Source organism: Rhinatrema bivittatum, unplaced genomic scaffold (assembly GCF_901001135.1).
Source record: "Rhinatrema bivittatum unplaced genomic scaffold, aRhiBiv1.1, whole genome shotgun sequence".
NCBI classification, from domain to species: Eukaryota; Metazoa; Chordata; class Amphibia; order Gymnophiona; family Rhinatrematidae; genus Rhinatrema; species Rhinatrema bivittatum.
This window is the reverse complement of record NW_021820754.1, coordinates 68,298-85,562: the sequence shown is the minus strand read 5'-3', so window position 1 is coordinate 85,562 and position 17,265 is coordinate 68,298. Positions and strand designations below refer to the sequence as shown.

Here is a 17,265-nt window from a genome sequence, read left to right as displayed (position 1 = left end):
TGGTGGTGGTAGTTTATCTCATCCAACAGCATGAGTGGTAATATTGAAAGTATGGACTTCCATAGCCATCTAACAAATTAGGTCATTGGGAAGGATCTCATTTCACCTCTCTTGAGAAAGTGGGATACTAGCTTTGCTTTTCTCCCTCACCACAAATTTTCCAACTTTCAATAACACTGCAAAAGCCTTGCTGCTACATGTAAACAAACCACAAATTTCAAGCATCTAGGACAAAGGAGAACCTCTCCTTCATTAAACTAGGCGCCTTGCACATGACATGACAGAAGGCCTGCTACTATCATTGGAGACATTCCACCAAGTGCTGCTTTCTCAACAGTTCACTTTCCTGTGTCTTACCTGTCGCTCTGACTGCTCTCGCTTGCTGATAGACAGCGGTGCATCAAATAGTTTCTCTTCAGTCTCAGTTTCCAAGGTCATGTGGGTTTTTGTTACTGCTCCTGCCAGTGGATCCAAGAAAACATACTTCTTGTATCTGGAGGCAGAAAACCAATGGCTCCTGAGTCATGGAGGAAAGACTATATGGGAGAGGAAAAGGTCAATTGACCTAGATAGCATTCCTGCATATTGTGCTTTCAAAATGTTTCTGCATTTCTACTGACCTATTATCTGACCAACTTGAAACTTGGAGTAGGTCGGATAATGGGAAAGTTTGTTATCTAGACTCAATCAGTATATAATAAATGAAGCTAGTGGAGTAAGAAAGAAGGAAAAACAAGGCAGAATGAAGGTTAGAATATTTTTCAAAATGAACTGTTTAACCATCCATAAGGAGGCAGTGGTAGGCTCAAGGTGCTGAGTGGCATAAGTATGGCATGCAGGTATGGGGATATATGAGAAAGAGGGTGCAAGTGGGAGAGGTCACTGAGGTCCAAATAAAGCAATTGACGCTAACTGAACTTGTCTCACTTCAGAACATCATATACTGAAAAAGTTATAGTTGGTGGTCGAATAATGTGCAGTGCCATTCTATCATTTCTCTCTCTATAAATAAATCTAGGGCTACCTATCATCTTGTCTAGTTCTGTCCTTACTGCAACCTTCTTTGATACCAGTCTCCAAGTAACCTTTCAAATTTTCTCTTTTCCAAAATCTTTAAATAAACCCTAATCTCTATATACAAGCATAAAGGTTGATTTTAAAAGCCCTGTGTGTGCCAAAGCCGGGAGACACGCAAATATCTTGGGTCGGCGCACACTGCGCGGATTTTAGGAAGCATGCGAGCAAGTATGTATCTTCCAGTATGCACACACATCAAAAAGTTTTTAAAAGGGGTGGGGATCTGGGCGGGGCATGGGAATTCTGGGAAATTGCCTTGAAATGTGCACATCAGCATGCGCACGGGTCCTCTACTGTGTAACTTTACTTCTGCGATGGATGGTGTGTAAGTATTAAAAAAAAACAAAAAACTAGGCGAGTCAGCAGGGTTTTAAGGGTCAAGGGTAAAAGGGAGGCTACATAATGGAGGAGGTTAGGAAGTCCGATCCATTAACTGGGCGAACTAGAACAAACTGGGAAAAAGAGCTATTGCTTCGGCGTGCATAGTTTTAAAATCCCCCCACTTACACAATAGAGCCAGCATTTGCGTGCACATCCTTATAAAATTGTGCACACTTACTCGCGTACAGCTGATTTTGTACCATGCACGCATATATGTCCATATCTATAGAATGGCCGCGGTCATTCGTGCGAGCCAGCATACACATGTACATATACGCCCACGCGGCTGTTTAAAAGCTACCGGCCCCTACAGCAAGTTTATATGGGACCGTGATGCCTGTACTCTGTCAATTTGGAAATATGGGCTAAGCATGTTTGAACCATGGGTCATCACAGAGAAGAAGAGCAGCACAGAAGAGGAAGCTTCGGTAGGACCAACCAGAAGAACAGCCAAGGGGAAGACTATCTGACAAGTCTTCTCCCCCAATTTCTATCAACCCCCAGTCCATGTCTTACTGCCATCTAATTCCCAGTCCTCACTCCCCATTCCATCCCCACTGCATCCGTACTCCTTTTTGGGGGTCAGCAGGAGAAGAGCGGCACTTTATGACCATATGTAACCATCTCTAGCAGGCAGTTCCAGTTTCTCATAGGCCCTGCTGGAACCTCATGAGAGAGCACCATTCTCCTCCTGCCAGCTGTGGGGAAGGAGAGAGCAGCAGAACCAGAAAAGCGATGGTAACCAACAAAAGTTGTACAAAATGCCTATGCATAGAAACATTCTAGTAATGAGATTTACACCAAGTGCAATAAATGAATCTGTAATAGCGCAAGTGGGTTTTTCCCCTAACTGCTGGCTCCAGAATAGGTATAAGGCACTCTTTTTCATTCATGATTCCATCCTACATAGGTCTAGAATGAAAATGGAGAATCCTTCAACCTCAAATTATCTGCTTAATGATGGATAAGTGAATCCAAGACTTTATATCCGAGCTTCTCCAGTTCAGGCAAATAGGTCTGTATTACAAAAGACTACTGTGCCTTCAGTAAAATTTTAATCAATTTTTCTTCTCTTCAGTTACTTACAAGTTTTCTGTCGTATTAAACAATAACAAGGAGCTGACAGAGTTGATATTCCTAGGAAGACTGCCCAGGCCTCCTTCCTCATCGTCCTCATGGATCCGTGTGTTCATGTAAACAGGAAAGTACTTGAGCTTCTCCTGGAAAAAAATGAAGCTAGATCACGTACTGGTGCCACATTACACAAAGAATCCTAGGTCCTGGATGTAGCAACAGCCACTTCAGCAAGGCAGGGTCAAGGATGAACTGCATTATGCTAATAGTGATATCTTTGTGCCTCAGGCCAGATGTGACTAAACAAATAGATCTGACAACTGCTTGCAACTACTATTTATTTCTATATTGCTAATCCGTATGCGCAGCACTGTATAAAAACATGAGACAGTCCCTTCTCAGCACAGCTTACAAGACACAGGGTAAAAGAGAGTTTGGGTATTTCACTTATTACGCAAATGGTTAAAATTAATAAGAATATAAGTGCAATAATCAGAGATTAAAATTTGAAAGTAGCTTCAAAAAGGTGGGTTTTTAAACTGGATTTAAATAAGGCACTACTCTTGAAAACCCACTGTGCTGCTGTGAGATGCTGATGATCTTCTTGACCATTTATTTTATTTTATTTTATTTATTTATTTGGAGATTTTTATATACCGCGGTACCATTAAGATTTGTTTTGGTGAGAATGCAATCATGGAGGAGGTAACTGAGCAAAAATGGAATAGTGATGATGAAAAAACCATTTGCCTGGACTTAGCCTACGTAGGACCTGCATATACTTACTTTACCCAATTAATACTCAAGCTAAAAAATGGTGTGCACTGCCATGTTTGTGAAGTTTGAAGACTGGCTAAGGATTTCAACTGTTTAAATTAATGTACTAAACAGAACAAAAAAAAAAACAACTATATATAATCAAAGGGGAGCAAGCCAAACTACATGAGTACGTTTCTAGGCGCTCCACATACAGTGGTGGTGGTAAGTACCTTATTTTTTCTTCCACGGTGATCATGACCCACCACATGACCATGGCATTCTTGCGGGATACTGCAGTGATTTGCCATTGTATTCTGCAGCCAGGAGCACTAAGTCTTCCCAGGTGGTTTCCAAACCAAGTACTAGCCAGGCTCAACCTATATTAGTTTCCAAGCTCTGACGGGGGGGGGGGGGGGGGGTGTCAGACTCACTCAGATTGGCATTGCCCAGGCCACAACCTACAAAAATATTGAATAATATCTAGACTACTATAGCATCTGGTGACCTTGAATACCAACAAACTACATTTACTTTAGTCACAGTGTCCTCAGCTATTGTTATTTTTATAGCTTAAGGCTACACAAACAGATTTTTCATCTTAAGGTCAATAGCAACAGTCATTTATATGTACATATCAAGTTTTTGGCTCTTTTCCACTTTTGTTACCTAGTAAAAATATTTGAAATGGTGTTATGGTGCCTTTTTTTTTTTCCCCAACCAACCCTGACACTGCATAAAGCTTCTTAAATTGATTTTGTAATATCTAACGTCCCCCCCTTCCCAACTTCCTGCACTCCCCCACACACATGCATAGGACTTCTATGTTGCTATCAGTCCTATGACAGGTGGCTGGGGTTGGAACCACTGCATGGTCAACCTTAGCAACCATCCATCCAGCACCACTATGACAAGCTATATTTCACATACCTTCTTTTCTTCTTCTACTGAGAAAATCTATTTTAGAAAAATTAGACAGAAAACAGGGTTTCTTTACTTTAAATATTTCCCTTGTCTAGCAGTTTGAACCAGTACAGCTAATACTTTGAGCTAGAAGTCTGGCTACAGCAAATTACTTTCTTTGTGGACAATCAAACATATGTATTAAAAGATGAGCAGAGAACCAACCATGGACTTTGATGTACTTGACAGTCATCTCAGATTCAAGCAAAATAGTAAAAAAAAAAAATTAAAAGAACAAAATTTGGAAATAGAGGTATCACTCGCTAGGCTGTACAGAACCAATTTTTATTCACTCGGAAAATAATTTTGATTATTGTACATGGGATTTTATGAAGAATGAATGTCTCTCACATCAGCAAGTGGCCTAAAACCTTTGAGCCTATTTCAACTGAACTACTGCACTCCCCTGCTTTCATTCACAAAACAAATCCATGAAATAGATGCAGTAATAAAAGGGAAGGAACACAGCAGTAAGTAAAAAAAAAAAAAAAAAATTATATAGCCTGGGAACTAACTCCAATGAACCTCAACTTATCTCAGCACCCTAGCAAATAAAGGCTTCATTTAACCTAATCATAGACATCTATTATCAAGACAAATTACAGCAAGTGCAAGCTACAAGATTACTAGGAACGCATGCACAAGTGTTCAAAATACCTCAATAATAAAAATGACCCATGTCTACCCTGCATTTTCCTGTGTAGTTCTTTGTGGTGCCGGAAATCCAACACTTGTTCTTGTCCATCAGGCTTATAAAGACTAGTCCTGTAACAAAGATTATCTTGTTTGATTTCCAGGGAGTGGGCAAAATAGTACACGCAACTATAATCTTTGATTGACCAGGAAAAAAAAAATAAAAATATGATCAGCCATGGAGGAGGCCATGCCTCAAATCTTCTCAACTACAATTCGGTCCTCCTTGCAGACTTTAGAAGATGAGTTACAAAAATGAATTATACTTCTGTTTCTAAACACATCAACAGTTTTGAGTGACTTAGCCTCTCTACCCCCTTTACAATAAAAGGGAGCCTTTGGACTTCATCAACCCCCTAATTTACCATTCTATTAAATGCATTTTGCTCCCCAAAACTACGAGTACAATTTCACCTTAGTATATTTGTTTCAGTTGCACTTTCTGGTATAAATGTAGGTTTTAAACCATATACGGTCTCTTATTGACAAAGTGGATTGTTAGACAGGGCTCCTGTAGAGTTTCCTATATAAAAATACTTCTAATCTGTGCTAGGTTCCAACTATAGTCTATGATTACCTGCATTAAAAAAAGGTTAAACCTCCAAAAAATAGAGAGAAATAAAATAATTGTTTTCTAAATAACAGATTGCCTACGTAATGTTTAATACCAAAATCCTATATAATCCCATAATTATTATACTATTAATCACTCTTATTCAGCAACTAAATCCCATCCATGCTCCGACAGATCTCTGTTGTCTCATTCACTGTTGGTAGCTTTTATAGGATATATTCAATTATTATGTGATTCTCATAACACTGGTAGCCGTGATAACCGTGTCCACTTGCAATCACCCAGCAAGACACTCACAATAAACTTACACCACACATTGATTGGATCAATAAGGCCGCAGCTTTATTCTTATTGTTAATACCAAATTACTACCTCCTGTATCTGAGCCACAAAAATCAACATACTAAACCAGATCACCTCTTTTCTGCCGTCTGCCTTTTATCCAACCAAGACAGCCATCTTTGCCCCTCTAGCCTCTGCTGTGTTTCCAAACAAGGAGGCCCTGCTGCCCAGGTTTCACTGTGCCCAAATTATTACCTGGTGTCCTGGTTGCCCGCTTGTCCACCATCTACTGACATATCTGAGGTAATGTCCTGCCACCCAATTCAAAACTGCCTGTTGGCTTGGGTACTCACCACAGGCACGAGGTAGTGTAGCACTTGCTTCATGTCCCCCCAAACTGAATAAGCTGCAGCCTCTGAGCACCAATTAATAAAATATGCTCTCCAAAGGCTCCTGTAGTGTATAATTAAAAATTCCAAGCTAATATCGGAGAGATGTATTCTTCTTGGTCTGTAAAAATCTTCACATTGCTTGTCTGCCCATTCGTGCATAATCTGCCTGCCTCCCAGCCTTTGTACGCAAACAACAATCTGCTGATTACATTTTTTATGCCCCCCTGTGCCATAACTTTATGTTGCTCCATTTGATACACAAGATCTTGTCTAATCATATGGCCGGTCAATGAAGCTAATGCAACCATATCTCTCTTGATTACCTGTATCAACTGTTTGCACAATAGATTCCCCAAGTCATTGCCTCCAAGATAGATTATGAGAGCATCCGGCACAGCGGGTATCTGCATTCTGTGCCTCATGACAGGCAACAGTTCTTGCCATCACATGCCACATCTTCCCAACTAGGAAAAATGGATCCCATGTAGCACCAAGTCAAAGCGTGGCCCATAAGTTTGTTCTTGTGTGCGCCTGGCTGCCCAATGGACGAAGGAATGTCGCACAATCCAGACCATCCTTTGCCCCTGGGCAGCTCTGCAATGACAAGTTTAACTAAATCTGACACCGCATCTCACATACAAAAACTTCCATCGTCCTATTCTTTGTATAGTATTGGAGTTTAGGCCATCTGCGTGGCACAGGTCGCTGCACCTTTCCTAAAGGCGTAGGTACCGAATTTGTTGGCATCCAATCCCAATTTGTTTAAGGCTAACAAATATTGCAGAGAACTAATATCTGATGAGAGGTACTGAATCATCATGTATTAGCAAATGCTTACTACCTGTGTGCCTACCTGCCTGATAAGCTTGCAAGTTCGTAATAGGACACATAACCTTTGATTTCACTTGTTTCAAACATAGCATAGTGCCCCTACCAGTCTGATCGGTTTTGGATCTCTGTATAACTATGAAAACGAATTGCCCTTTCACCTCATTGTTGTGCAGGATCATACCATTGTAGCCTAAATCCTGCTTTGACACAGCTCCAAGCTTGCTCATCCGCAAGACACCGCAAAAGAAAAGGCTAGCCGAAACAAATTAGTTTTGAATTCCAATCCACATATTCTGGTAAAATGTGCCTCTAATTCCCTGGCAGGAGCCGGGTTCTTCTTCATAAAGAAGAAGGGTGGAAGCTTGAGACCCTGAATAGACTCGCAGTGACTCTTAAGGACCGTTATCCACTGCCACTTATTAGCGAACTATTTGATCGCCTGCAGGGCGCACAAATCTTTACAAAATTGGATCTCCAAGGGGCGAACAACCTTGTACGAATCCAACCAGAAGACATATGGAAGACCGCCTTCAACACAAGAGACAGCCACGACGAGTATGAAGCAATGCCATTCGGGCTTTGCAGCACCCCCACAGTATTTCAGAACTTAATGAACAAGATCTTTTATATTCATTTGTCGTGATATATCTGGATGACATACTAATATTCTCCATAGATCTAAAGTCCCATCGTTCTCACGTCCAAACCGTCCTCCAACGTCTTAGAGACCATCATCTCTATGCGAAATTAGAGAAGTGTATTTTTGAACAACCCAGTCTTCCATTTTTAGGCTACATCATTTCCAACCGTGGCTTCACCATGGACTTTGAAACTCTAGGTTATTCGAGATTGGCCGCAACCAGTGGACCTCCGCGCCCTACAAAGATGCCTTGGGTTTGCAAACTACTATCGAAACTTTATCGCTAACTACTCCTCTCTAGCCGCTCTGCTTACCACCATGACTAGGAAGGGTTGTGACCTCCAAGTATGGAGTCCCAAAGCCCAGTCAGCATTCCATGCCTTGAAGGAAGCCTTCTATTCCGGTCCATGTCTACGTAAGCTGGATCCTAACCACCCCTTCATAGTCGAAGTCGACGCATCCACCATCGGAGCAGGAGGCGTGAAAGGATAAATGTGATGTTAGTTTCATCAGGAAACAGCGAGGGTTGCAGTGAGAGCTGCATATCGACAAAGGCGTGGATCCCCATTAAAACGGGGTGGAGCTGGGAGGGCCAGCAGTGCCCATAAGGGTGAGTTTTGGGCCAGACACCTTGAGTTGACCAAGATAGACTCCTCCAATTGAGAACGTAGTCCTTCCACGGAGGAGGCCAATGTTTCTAGGACCTGTTGTTCTCGGACATGATTAGCCAGACCCGGAATGGCTGGCAAGGCAGGAGACTCCGCAGAGTCCATGGCCTTGGCAACCTGTTGTGCTGGAGGTGGACCCTTGGCCTGGTGCAGGATTGGTACGGCTTTCTGGTCGGACCCAGAGAGCACCTGCCACCAGGAGACGGAGCACACAAGGAGACAGAGGCTAGCTGGAGCTTCATCAATAACAGTCCGGGGTTTCTGCAGGTTGAGCCCTTGGGTACCCGGACCTCCTGGACTTAGATGGGCCTCCGGTGGTCTCCTGGAGAGGTAGCGGAGAGGTGTGCCCACGACAAGCAAGGGCGTATGGCTGATGCAGAGTGAATGAGCTAGACTTGAACCGGAAGCTCCAGAGACCTCAGGGAGGCAACAGTTCAGGGAGGTCCTCCGGGCGAGACAGGCAGCGCCTGTAGATCTAGCCAAGTGGAAGCCATGGTTGGTTTCCAAGCAGGTTGGCCTAATGGTAACAGGAGGCCAGAAGAGAGTGTTCGAGTGAAGCGCAAGGGTCAAAACCAGAATCAGTCAGAGTGTAGTCAAGGCGAGGGTCAGTTCCAGGCGGCAGACAGTAGAATGGTCAGGCAGGCAGGGTTAGGTTCCAGGCGGCAGGCAAGAGAATGGTCAGGCAGGCAGTGGTCAGTTCCAGGTGGCAGGCAGTGGTCAGTACCAAAAAGTCAGTCCGGAGAGGTACTACCTGGAAAGGTTACAGGAACACACGGAGCCACTGGGAACGGAGGACACAGGAACACGGAGACACTGGAACACGAAGGCAAACTCACTGCACCAACGGTGTCGACCAGATTTGCCAAGGCGAGGTCCTGGGGAAAGGGCCTTGCCTTAAATAGTGCATCTATGTGACATCATTGGGAGGCACCCCCGCGGGTTTTCCCACCCTGGGCCCTTTAAAGGGCTGTAACATCGGGCGCGCGCGCCTAGGGGCGTGGCCGAGGACACCGACGCCAGGAAGCCCCAATGGTAGCTCCGCTGTGAGGAGGATGGCGAACTGGAAGCCCGAGTATGCCGTGAACTGGCTGCGGTCGCAAGGGAAGGGTGCCCGGAGCTGGTTGACGGAAGCACGAGGTGAGCAGGGCCGGTAGCGGTGCCAACGCGACCGGGACGTGCAACAGGTTGCTCATTTTGAAAATGTTTTTTCCTAATAACACTCAAAGGTTGCTGGAGAACTGAAGCTATTACTGGAATAAGTTTTTAAGAACTATTTGCCTGAAGGCATTGTCTGTTTGAGAGTCCAAGATCTTAGCAGTAGCATTTAACAAAAGTGTGAACAGTGGACCAGGTAGTGTTACGTGGCACAGGTTTTTTCGTGTGCCCTTGGGCCTCGGCCTGACCCCAGACGAATCTAGGACCGAACCGAGGGTTGGTGACATGTCCCAGCATGGCAGAGACATGGTCTTACCCTCTGCCAGGTCTGCAAGCTCCCAAGGCCAACAAGATGATTTTGGGAGGTGAACAGTCCTCCGACCGTTCCAAGCCCTTTCGGACCTGCAGCTTAGGATCAGCATGGAGCAGCAGGCTGGCCTGAGGATGAGGGCAGATGGAGGCCTTGACACGAAGACATGAGACTATGACTAGGGCGAAGACATGACAGACTAAGGCTGATGCGAAGACATGACACCAAGGCTGATGCGAAGACATGACACCAAGGCTGATGCAAAGACATGACACCAAGGCTGATGCGAAGACATGACACCAAGGCTGATGCGAAGACATGACACTAAGGCTGATGCGAAGACATCACAGATAAAACAAGGAACTTGACGAAGTCCAGACGAGACGAGAAGTTGGGAAGGTAGACATTGGCACTGTCTCTCAGGGCACCCTACTCAGCCCACCTTCATGGGCGGACCCAATGGGCTGGTAGCGGACCACCCTGTCCCACTGCGCGCCCTACACAGCCCAAGGAGGCTGGTCATGGACCACGCGGAGAGCGGGACAAGCGCAGGAAGGAATCCAGCCAAGACGGAACTTCGACAACGGAGCTGATGTCATCCGGAGCACCACAAAGGCTGGCAGGACAGGACGGCTCAGGAGCACAGGACAAGAGTCCACTGCTGGCATCTCCACAGACAGAAACGTGTCACCCGGAGATCCACAGCCGGCAGAACGGGAGGCTCAAGAGCACAAGAACAAACACCAAGGAGGGCTGGAACACCAGGAAGCGAGACATCAGGAAACCTGGACGAGGACCTCAGGAGACGAAGACATGACAAGAAGCAGACGAGACGAGGAGCTCCATGAAGAACACCAAGGACCTGTTGGAGCACTGGAAGGCAGAATCCTCCAGGAGCGAAGAAACTCCGATACAAGGCCAAGACGGAATGCAGGAACAGTCTCAAGGTGGGGCCCAGGGCATATCCGGCCGTGGGCCCTTTAAATCTTGTATAGAGGCGCGGCCGCACGCCTAGGAGGAAGCAGGAAGCTGTGCAGGACATGGACAGCGGTCCTGCACCGACGTCAACGTCGCAGAGCAGCAGGGCTGGGCCTAGAGGCAGGCCCCCGATGATGGCAGCGGCTCCTGCCGCTGCAGGAGGCCCCGAAGGTGGATCCAGCTGCCAATTCAGCTCGGGGCTTGCGGCCTCCAGCCGCGAAGATAAACGGGATGTCGGCAGCGGCCTCCTGCCGCGAAGAAGCACGGTGGCAGGCCCGCCGTGCCAGGAAGGCAGGACAAAGTTCGCGGCTCCTGCCGCGGTGAAGAAGCAGGACTGACTGCGGCACCGGCCGTGAAGAACGTCAGCGGCTCTGCACCACAATGGAGAAGTCAGCAGCAGAAGCACGATGAGGAGCCTGCTCGCGGGGAAGCCCGCGGGCAGAGTTCATAACAGGTAACTTCTTTACAAATATCTTGTATCAAAGCAGAAAGCTATTTTAGTGACAGCTGTCCATATTTGATGTGTTGTCACTCTGCATGGGAGATGTTTTCTTGTATTTTTAAAGCAGAAAGTAATGCAGTCTGACAGCTATGCTGACACATCCGGTTTGGTTACAGGATGACATTGCTTGACTGGATTAAATGAGACTAGTAGCTGAGAAGTTTTTCTGTAGAAAGCTCTCCTACAGTCCAAGGGATTAAACTTTTATTCTACATGCAAGGTATGAGGCTTTGGGGGAAATACCGGGAGGTTTATTTTCCAATTAATGTGGACTTGCGTAACAACTTTCAGCAGGAATTTAGAATGAGTTCCAAGTATTACCCTATATTTGCATAAATGGAGAATGTATTACTAGTGCTTGCAGTTCACTTATTTTTCAAGCTGAAGTGACAGCTATGAGAAAAATAACCTTCCAGATTAGGAATTTCACGTGATTATTTGCCATTAGTTCAAAGGGAGGCTTCATTAAACTTGACAAAGCCACATTCAGATCCCACTGATGATCCTTTATAGGAGAGTATAGGTGGAAAAGACCTTTTATGAACCTCGTTATCATAAGAATTCTGGAAACTGGGAGGTCTTCAGAATGATAGCGATAATCAGCTATTGCACTTAAGCGAACTCTCACAAAATTGGACTTTAATCCTGATTTAGATAAATGAAGAAGGTATCTGAACAACATGGAGGTTTTATACTGGAAACAGTTTTGGTTGCTTGATTTACAGCAGAGAGAAAACCTTTTCCATTTGAAACTGTAGGAACATCCAGTGGATGGTTTCCTTGCAGCTAACACCACTTTTTTACCTCAAATGGGAGAGATATGCCATTAAGGACCAGAGCTCAACAGCTATGCTAGAGAGTGAAGTTTGGGGTGAAACAAGGACCCACTGAATTGGGTTAGTAGAAATAGGAACATTGTGAGATTAAATAATCAAACTATTGATAGCCTTTGAAGCCAAGGAAATCAAGCGTGGTACAGCCAGAAAGGAACTATTAGGATCATCTCAATCCTGTTCTGATGTAACTTCAGAATTGTCTTTGCAATTAGTGGATGTGAGGGAAACGTATAAGAGACCTTGTGACCAAGAGACTGCAACGGCGTCTGATACTATGGCATCCAAATCCGGTCTCCTGAAACAATATCTTAGAAGTCTGTGGATGAACAGAAGAACAAATATCTATTTGTGATGTTCCCCAATGTTTGAAAATGTTTCATAGGATGTACTGGTATAGAGACCATTCGAGAGGTTGGAGGTGACTTAGGGAGTCTGCTATGGTATTTAAACTTCCTAGTAGATGAATACTTGTTTATTGTGCTTCTTGACAGACTGAAGGATTCTGTTCTTCCTTGATTGTTTATATAATAAATTGTTACTCTATTGTCTTATTTTGAACAATCATTCCCCTCATGAATGCTTCAAAAGCTGTCAGAGTTCTGAAAACAGCTTTTAATTACATAAGATTTATATGAAGCTTTCGCTTCTGTTTGGTCCATATTCCTCCAGTACAGGCATTGTCTAGCCTGTACTGGAGGAATATGTGCAGCCCAGGACTGACTGAACACATCTGTCATCACAGTCTTTTAAATCAGAGGTTGATGAAATAACTGTCCCTTTAGCAAATGTGGTGGATGAAACCATTTGAGAGCATGTATTACAGGGCGGGTTAGAAGAATCTTGTAAGACAAGAGGTTGAGAATGCTGATTCCAGTGACATTTTAGATGCCATGGATTGTTGCTGTTACATGCCCCAGAATCTTCATAAACTTCCTTGCTGAGACACATTTATGGTTGAACAGTGAAGGTATCATTTGCAATATTTTTTCTATTTTGTTTTTTAAATTGGTAGAAAAGCATTTCCATTTTCCTTTTTATCATCGCACCTATGAACTCCAAGTTAGTGAGATAGGGTCAGGTTTGATTTCTCATAATTCAGTACAAATTATAGAGTGTGACAGGTTTGAGTGCTAAAATCTAGGGAAGTTCTGGCTTTTTGTAAGTATTTGCTCAACAGTAGCCCGTCATCTGAGTATGGGAAGACTAATAAATTATTTCATGCATGTGCTGCGAGACACTTTGTGAAGACCCTTGGGGCTGCTGAAATACCAAATGAAAGGACCCTTCTATTGATAGTGGTTGTTCTTTATTGCAAACCTGAGATACTTCCCTTGGTTTGGATGAATTGGAATATGAATATACAGATCTTTGAGATATAGAGATGTCAGCCAATTACTTATTTCTAGAAAATGGTTGATAGGGAGTTCATCTTGAATTTATTTGAAATATTTATTTAATTCTCTTAGATCTAAAATAGGGCAAAAACCACCTAACTTTTTTGGGATAAGAAAATATTTCAAGTAAAACCTTTTGTTTCTCTCTGAGACTGGAACTGGCTCTTTTCCTTGCCTCAATAGTAGAGAGCTTATTCCTTGTTGTAAAATTGACAACTGATCCTTGAGAATTCAATACGGAATATGGGGAAACGTCAGCAGAAGTTTAACAAAATTTAACCAGAAGCCTTTGAGAATAATGTTAAAAAAAATCAATTGTCAGACTTCTGGGCATGCTCTGAACCAGTCAGCAGCTGCTTGACTGAGCTCCTGCCAATTCTTTCATATTTTTTGCCTGGTTTTGCTATTTTTCATGACTCTTCGGTATATAATGTCACAATCTAAAGAAATAAACAATCAATCCCCTCGAGGTGGGCTGACCAAGAAAACAAATCCAAAACTAAGAAGCCAAGCAGTAAAGCCCATGAGGAATCTATGAGGCCTGTAGAAGACCTGCTTACTGAGGACAAGATGTCAACAGATATGTGAGATGTGGGGGTAAGCAAGAAGTACTTGCATGATTTAATGGATAGTTTTGCTGAAAAATTATCTAGCAAATTAGACAGTCACCTCTGCATAATTGCTGAAAAAGTGGCTAACCTAGTCCAGACTGTTCAAGATCAGTCGGAAAGAATCGATGACCATGACATGAAAGTTACCGATCTGAAAATGTCTGTCACGTCCACCACGGCAAAATTGAATAAGTTGGATAAGAATTATACCGGCCTATTGGAGCAAATTGATGATCTTGAGAAACATTCGCGCCACTGCAATATTCAAATACTTGGCTAAAGGAAATGATGCAGTTAGCTTCTTTTCAATCTGGCTGCCTGAGATCCTGCAACTCGAAAATGGCGGAGGCTACATTAAGCTTGATTGGGCACATCTTGTGCTGGCTCCAGCTCCAGCACCCACTGATAGGTTGAGAGCTTTGATTATAAAATTACATAATTATAATGCAAACTTCAGGACATACGTTATCAGGGGAGTCAGATCTTGATATTTCAGGATCTTTCTCCTGTTCTCCAAAGAAAGACGCAAGCTTCTGCTGTGGTTAAAGATCTACTAAAATGTAATCTTCACTATGCTTTATTATACCCTGCCAAATTGAAAATATTTCATGGTGATACTTCTATAACAGTTGACACGGTTAAGACCTGCAGAAAAATGGATAAGGGATCGCTGGAGAGACCTCGTGGATGAGGCCTAAATGTGGCTTGTGTATATTTTTCTTGTGTCTGATTCCAGTTTCATTGGCAGGAGAAACAGCAGAGTTGATTTGGACTGATTTAACTGCTTTCGAGAAGTCCATCTAGCCAATGCTTAACACAAGTTATTTTTCTTTTTATATTTTTCAATTTAGCGTCTCTGGACTGCACTTTAAATTTGCATGGTCTCTTTATTCTGATTAGCACTTTCCAGACTTCTGTTCACCAGCAACGGATTATAGCCTGATCTATATTTTGCCTGGTGTAGCCCACACTATTATCCTACTTTGGTGGTTTAAGTTTTCTTTTTCGTTTGACTTGCTGTATGATTTCAGCCATGGCTGATAGAAACCTTCATGAGCTCAATCTGAGGAGTCACGATACTGCCATATGTGGTCTTCCATTTAATGTCCTGCCACACTTTGTTTGCATCAACATAGAGACCTGCTGTTGAAGAAGGGAGGTTTTTTTTGTTCCTTTCCTTTATATCTTTCTGTTACTGTTCAGCAGAGACTGCAACAAAGGACTTTTCAATTCAATGTGTGTCTCAGATACAGATATTTTTCCATGGTTTTTCTGTGTGGCTGTATTTTTTCCATTTATTATTTTTTTCTTCTTGCTGCAGCAATGAATTGAAATGCAGCAAACTGGAACCAGAATTGGTGATGCATGTGACTTCCTTTATCTGTGACTCAATGATGTTGGTGTCATAGAAACATAGAAAGGACAGCAGAAAAGGACCAAATGGTCCATCCAGTCTGCCCAATAAGTTTATGGTAGTATCTGCTGCACAGTGTAGGTTATCCCATGTTTATCAGTTTCCCAGACCATAAAAATCAGGGCCCTCCATTGGTTGCTGTTTGAATCCAATTCCCCATTACCCCCATGCTTATCAGTTTCCCACACCATAAAAGTCAGGGCCCTCGATTGCTGTTGAATCCAATTCCCTGTTATGCCTTGCTGAAGTAGAGAGCAATGTTTGAGCTGCATCAAATTATCAGTCTTATTGGTTAAGGGTAGTAACCGCCGCATCAGCAAGTTACTCCCATAATTCTTTCCCCAGACCGTAAGCGTTGGAGCCCTCGTTGGTTGCTGTATGAATCCAATTCTCCTTTCCCCCTGCTGTTGAACCAGAGAGCAATGATGGAGTTGCATCAACAGTATCAAGACTTATTGATTAAAAGGGTAGTAACCGCCGCACCATCAAGTTACTCCATGCACTCTTTTCTTCATTTCCATTCTTTAGCCTTTAGGGATCCACAGACTGTTGGCACCAAGGATCTTGATATGGATGGGGTGAAGTGTTTCATGACTCATTATGTTTTTGTACCATTTAATGGTCTTGATGCCATAATTGATAAGTGGATGGGAACTTTTCCTTACCTCCATGAAAAAAATGCAGTGCTTCAGCAACTGAGGATTTTTCCTTAAGTGCTAGCTCACCAGAAAAACAGACTTGCTTTTTTGTAGTGGTGAGGTCGTGTAGGTCAGCTTATTCTGTCTACATCTAATGGCCCATGGGGACATTTTTCTACAGGCCTCACAGTCAGTTTGTTGAGGGATAGACCCAGGCATCTTAAGCAAAGATTGTGTGTGACATTTTGTGGCTCACAGGACTGCCCCACAAGCTGACGCACTCACCTCAGCTGCTGTCCGATGCTGCTGGAGGCCTCCTGTTGTGGCAGGATGCCACCATTGGTGCATGCCACTGACCACCGCTGATGCTGCTATCCCAGCCAGGCTGTCGCCTCCCCTTAGGCAAGTGTGCGTGTGCGCATATAATATACACCCTGCGGCAAGAAAGTTGGAACAGTGCCTCCAGATGACATCAGCCCTATCGAGCTATTTAAGCAAATGTCCTGCAGCACTGCTTCATTTTAGCAACAGATCTACCTAGAACAGTGTGTGTTGCTCCTGCGTAGCCTTGCCTAGTCCAGTCTGTCTCATCCAGCCTTGACCTGCTCTGCCTGTCTGTCTTGTCAAGTGCTTGTTTGTCTTCGTCCATCATTGGCCTGACTTCCTGATTCTGAATTCTTGCTTTGGACCTGACCACAACTGCCTGCAGCTGGCCCTGACCTGCCTCCCTACAGGTTGATTCCTTGGGTTCTGGCATCTAAGTGCCACCTAAGTGCCAGAACCCAAGGAATCAACCTGTGGGGGAGGCAGCTAGTATAAGCGAAGCTCCAAGCCTGTCCCGCATCAGGGTGCGCTCGCCAGCTGTCGGCATAGGCCTAGTAGGCTTGCCTACGAGGCTGCGTAAACTACGCCACACCATAAAGGGCTCACACCTTCGCAAGTCATTACATCAGAGATCTACTGCTGCCATTTTGTGGCCACATTTTGCACACAACTGAAATGGTTGTTTACTTGAAATTATGAAGTAAATTAATTCAAATTAAATCCTTTTATTTTTATTTTATAATACAAATAGGAATGAAAAATTAGAAAGAAA

The 17,265-nt window shown here is 43.8% G+C and overlaps 1 protein-coding gene across 1 annotated transcript in view; it reads right to left on the bottom strand.

Annotated features, from left to right (window-relative positions):
* LOC115082082 (WASH complex subunit 1-like) overlaps positions 1–17,265 on the bottom strand; it is a 107,346-nt gene that overhangs the window by 44,278 nt on the left and 45,803 nt on the right. Inside the window, exons 4-5 of the mRNA XM_029586348.1 lie at positions 2,545–2,678; positions 358–493 (exon numbers count right to left, since the gene is read on the bottom strand). Coding sequence (XP_029442208.1) covers positions 358–493; positions 2,545–2,678 — 270 coding nt within the window. The remainder of the gene's footprint in view (positions 1–357; positions 494–2,544; positions 2,679–17,265) is intronic.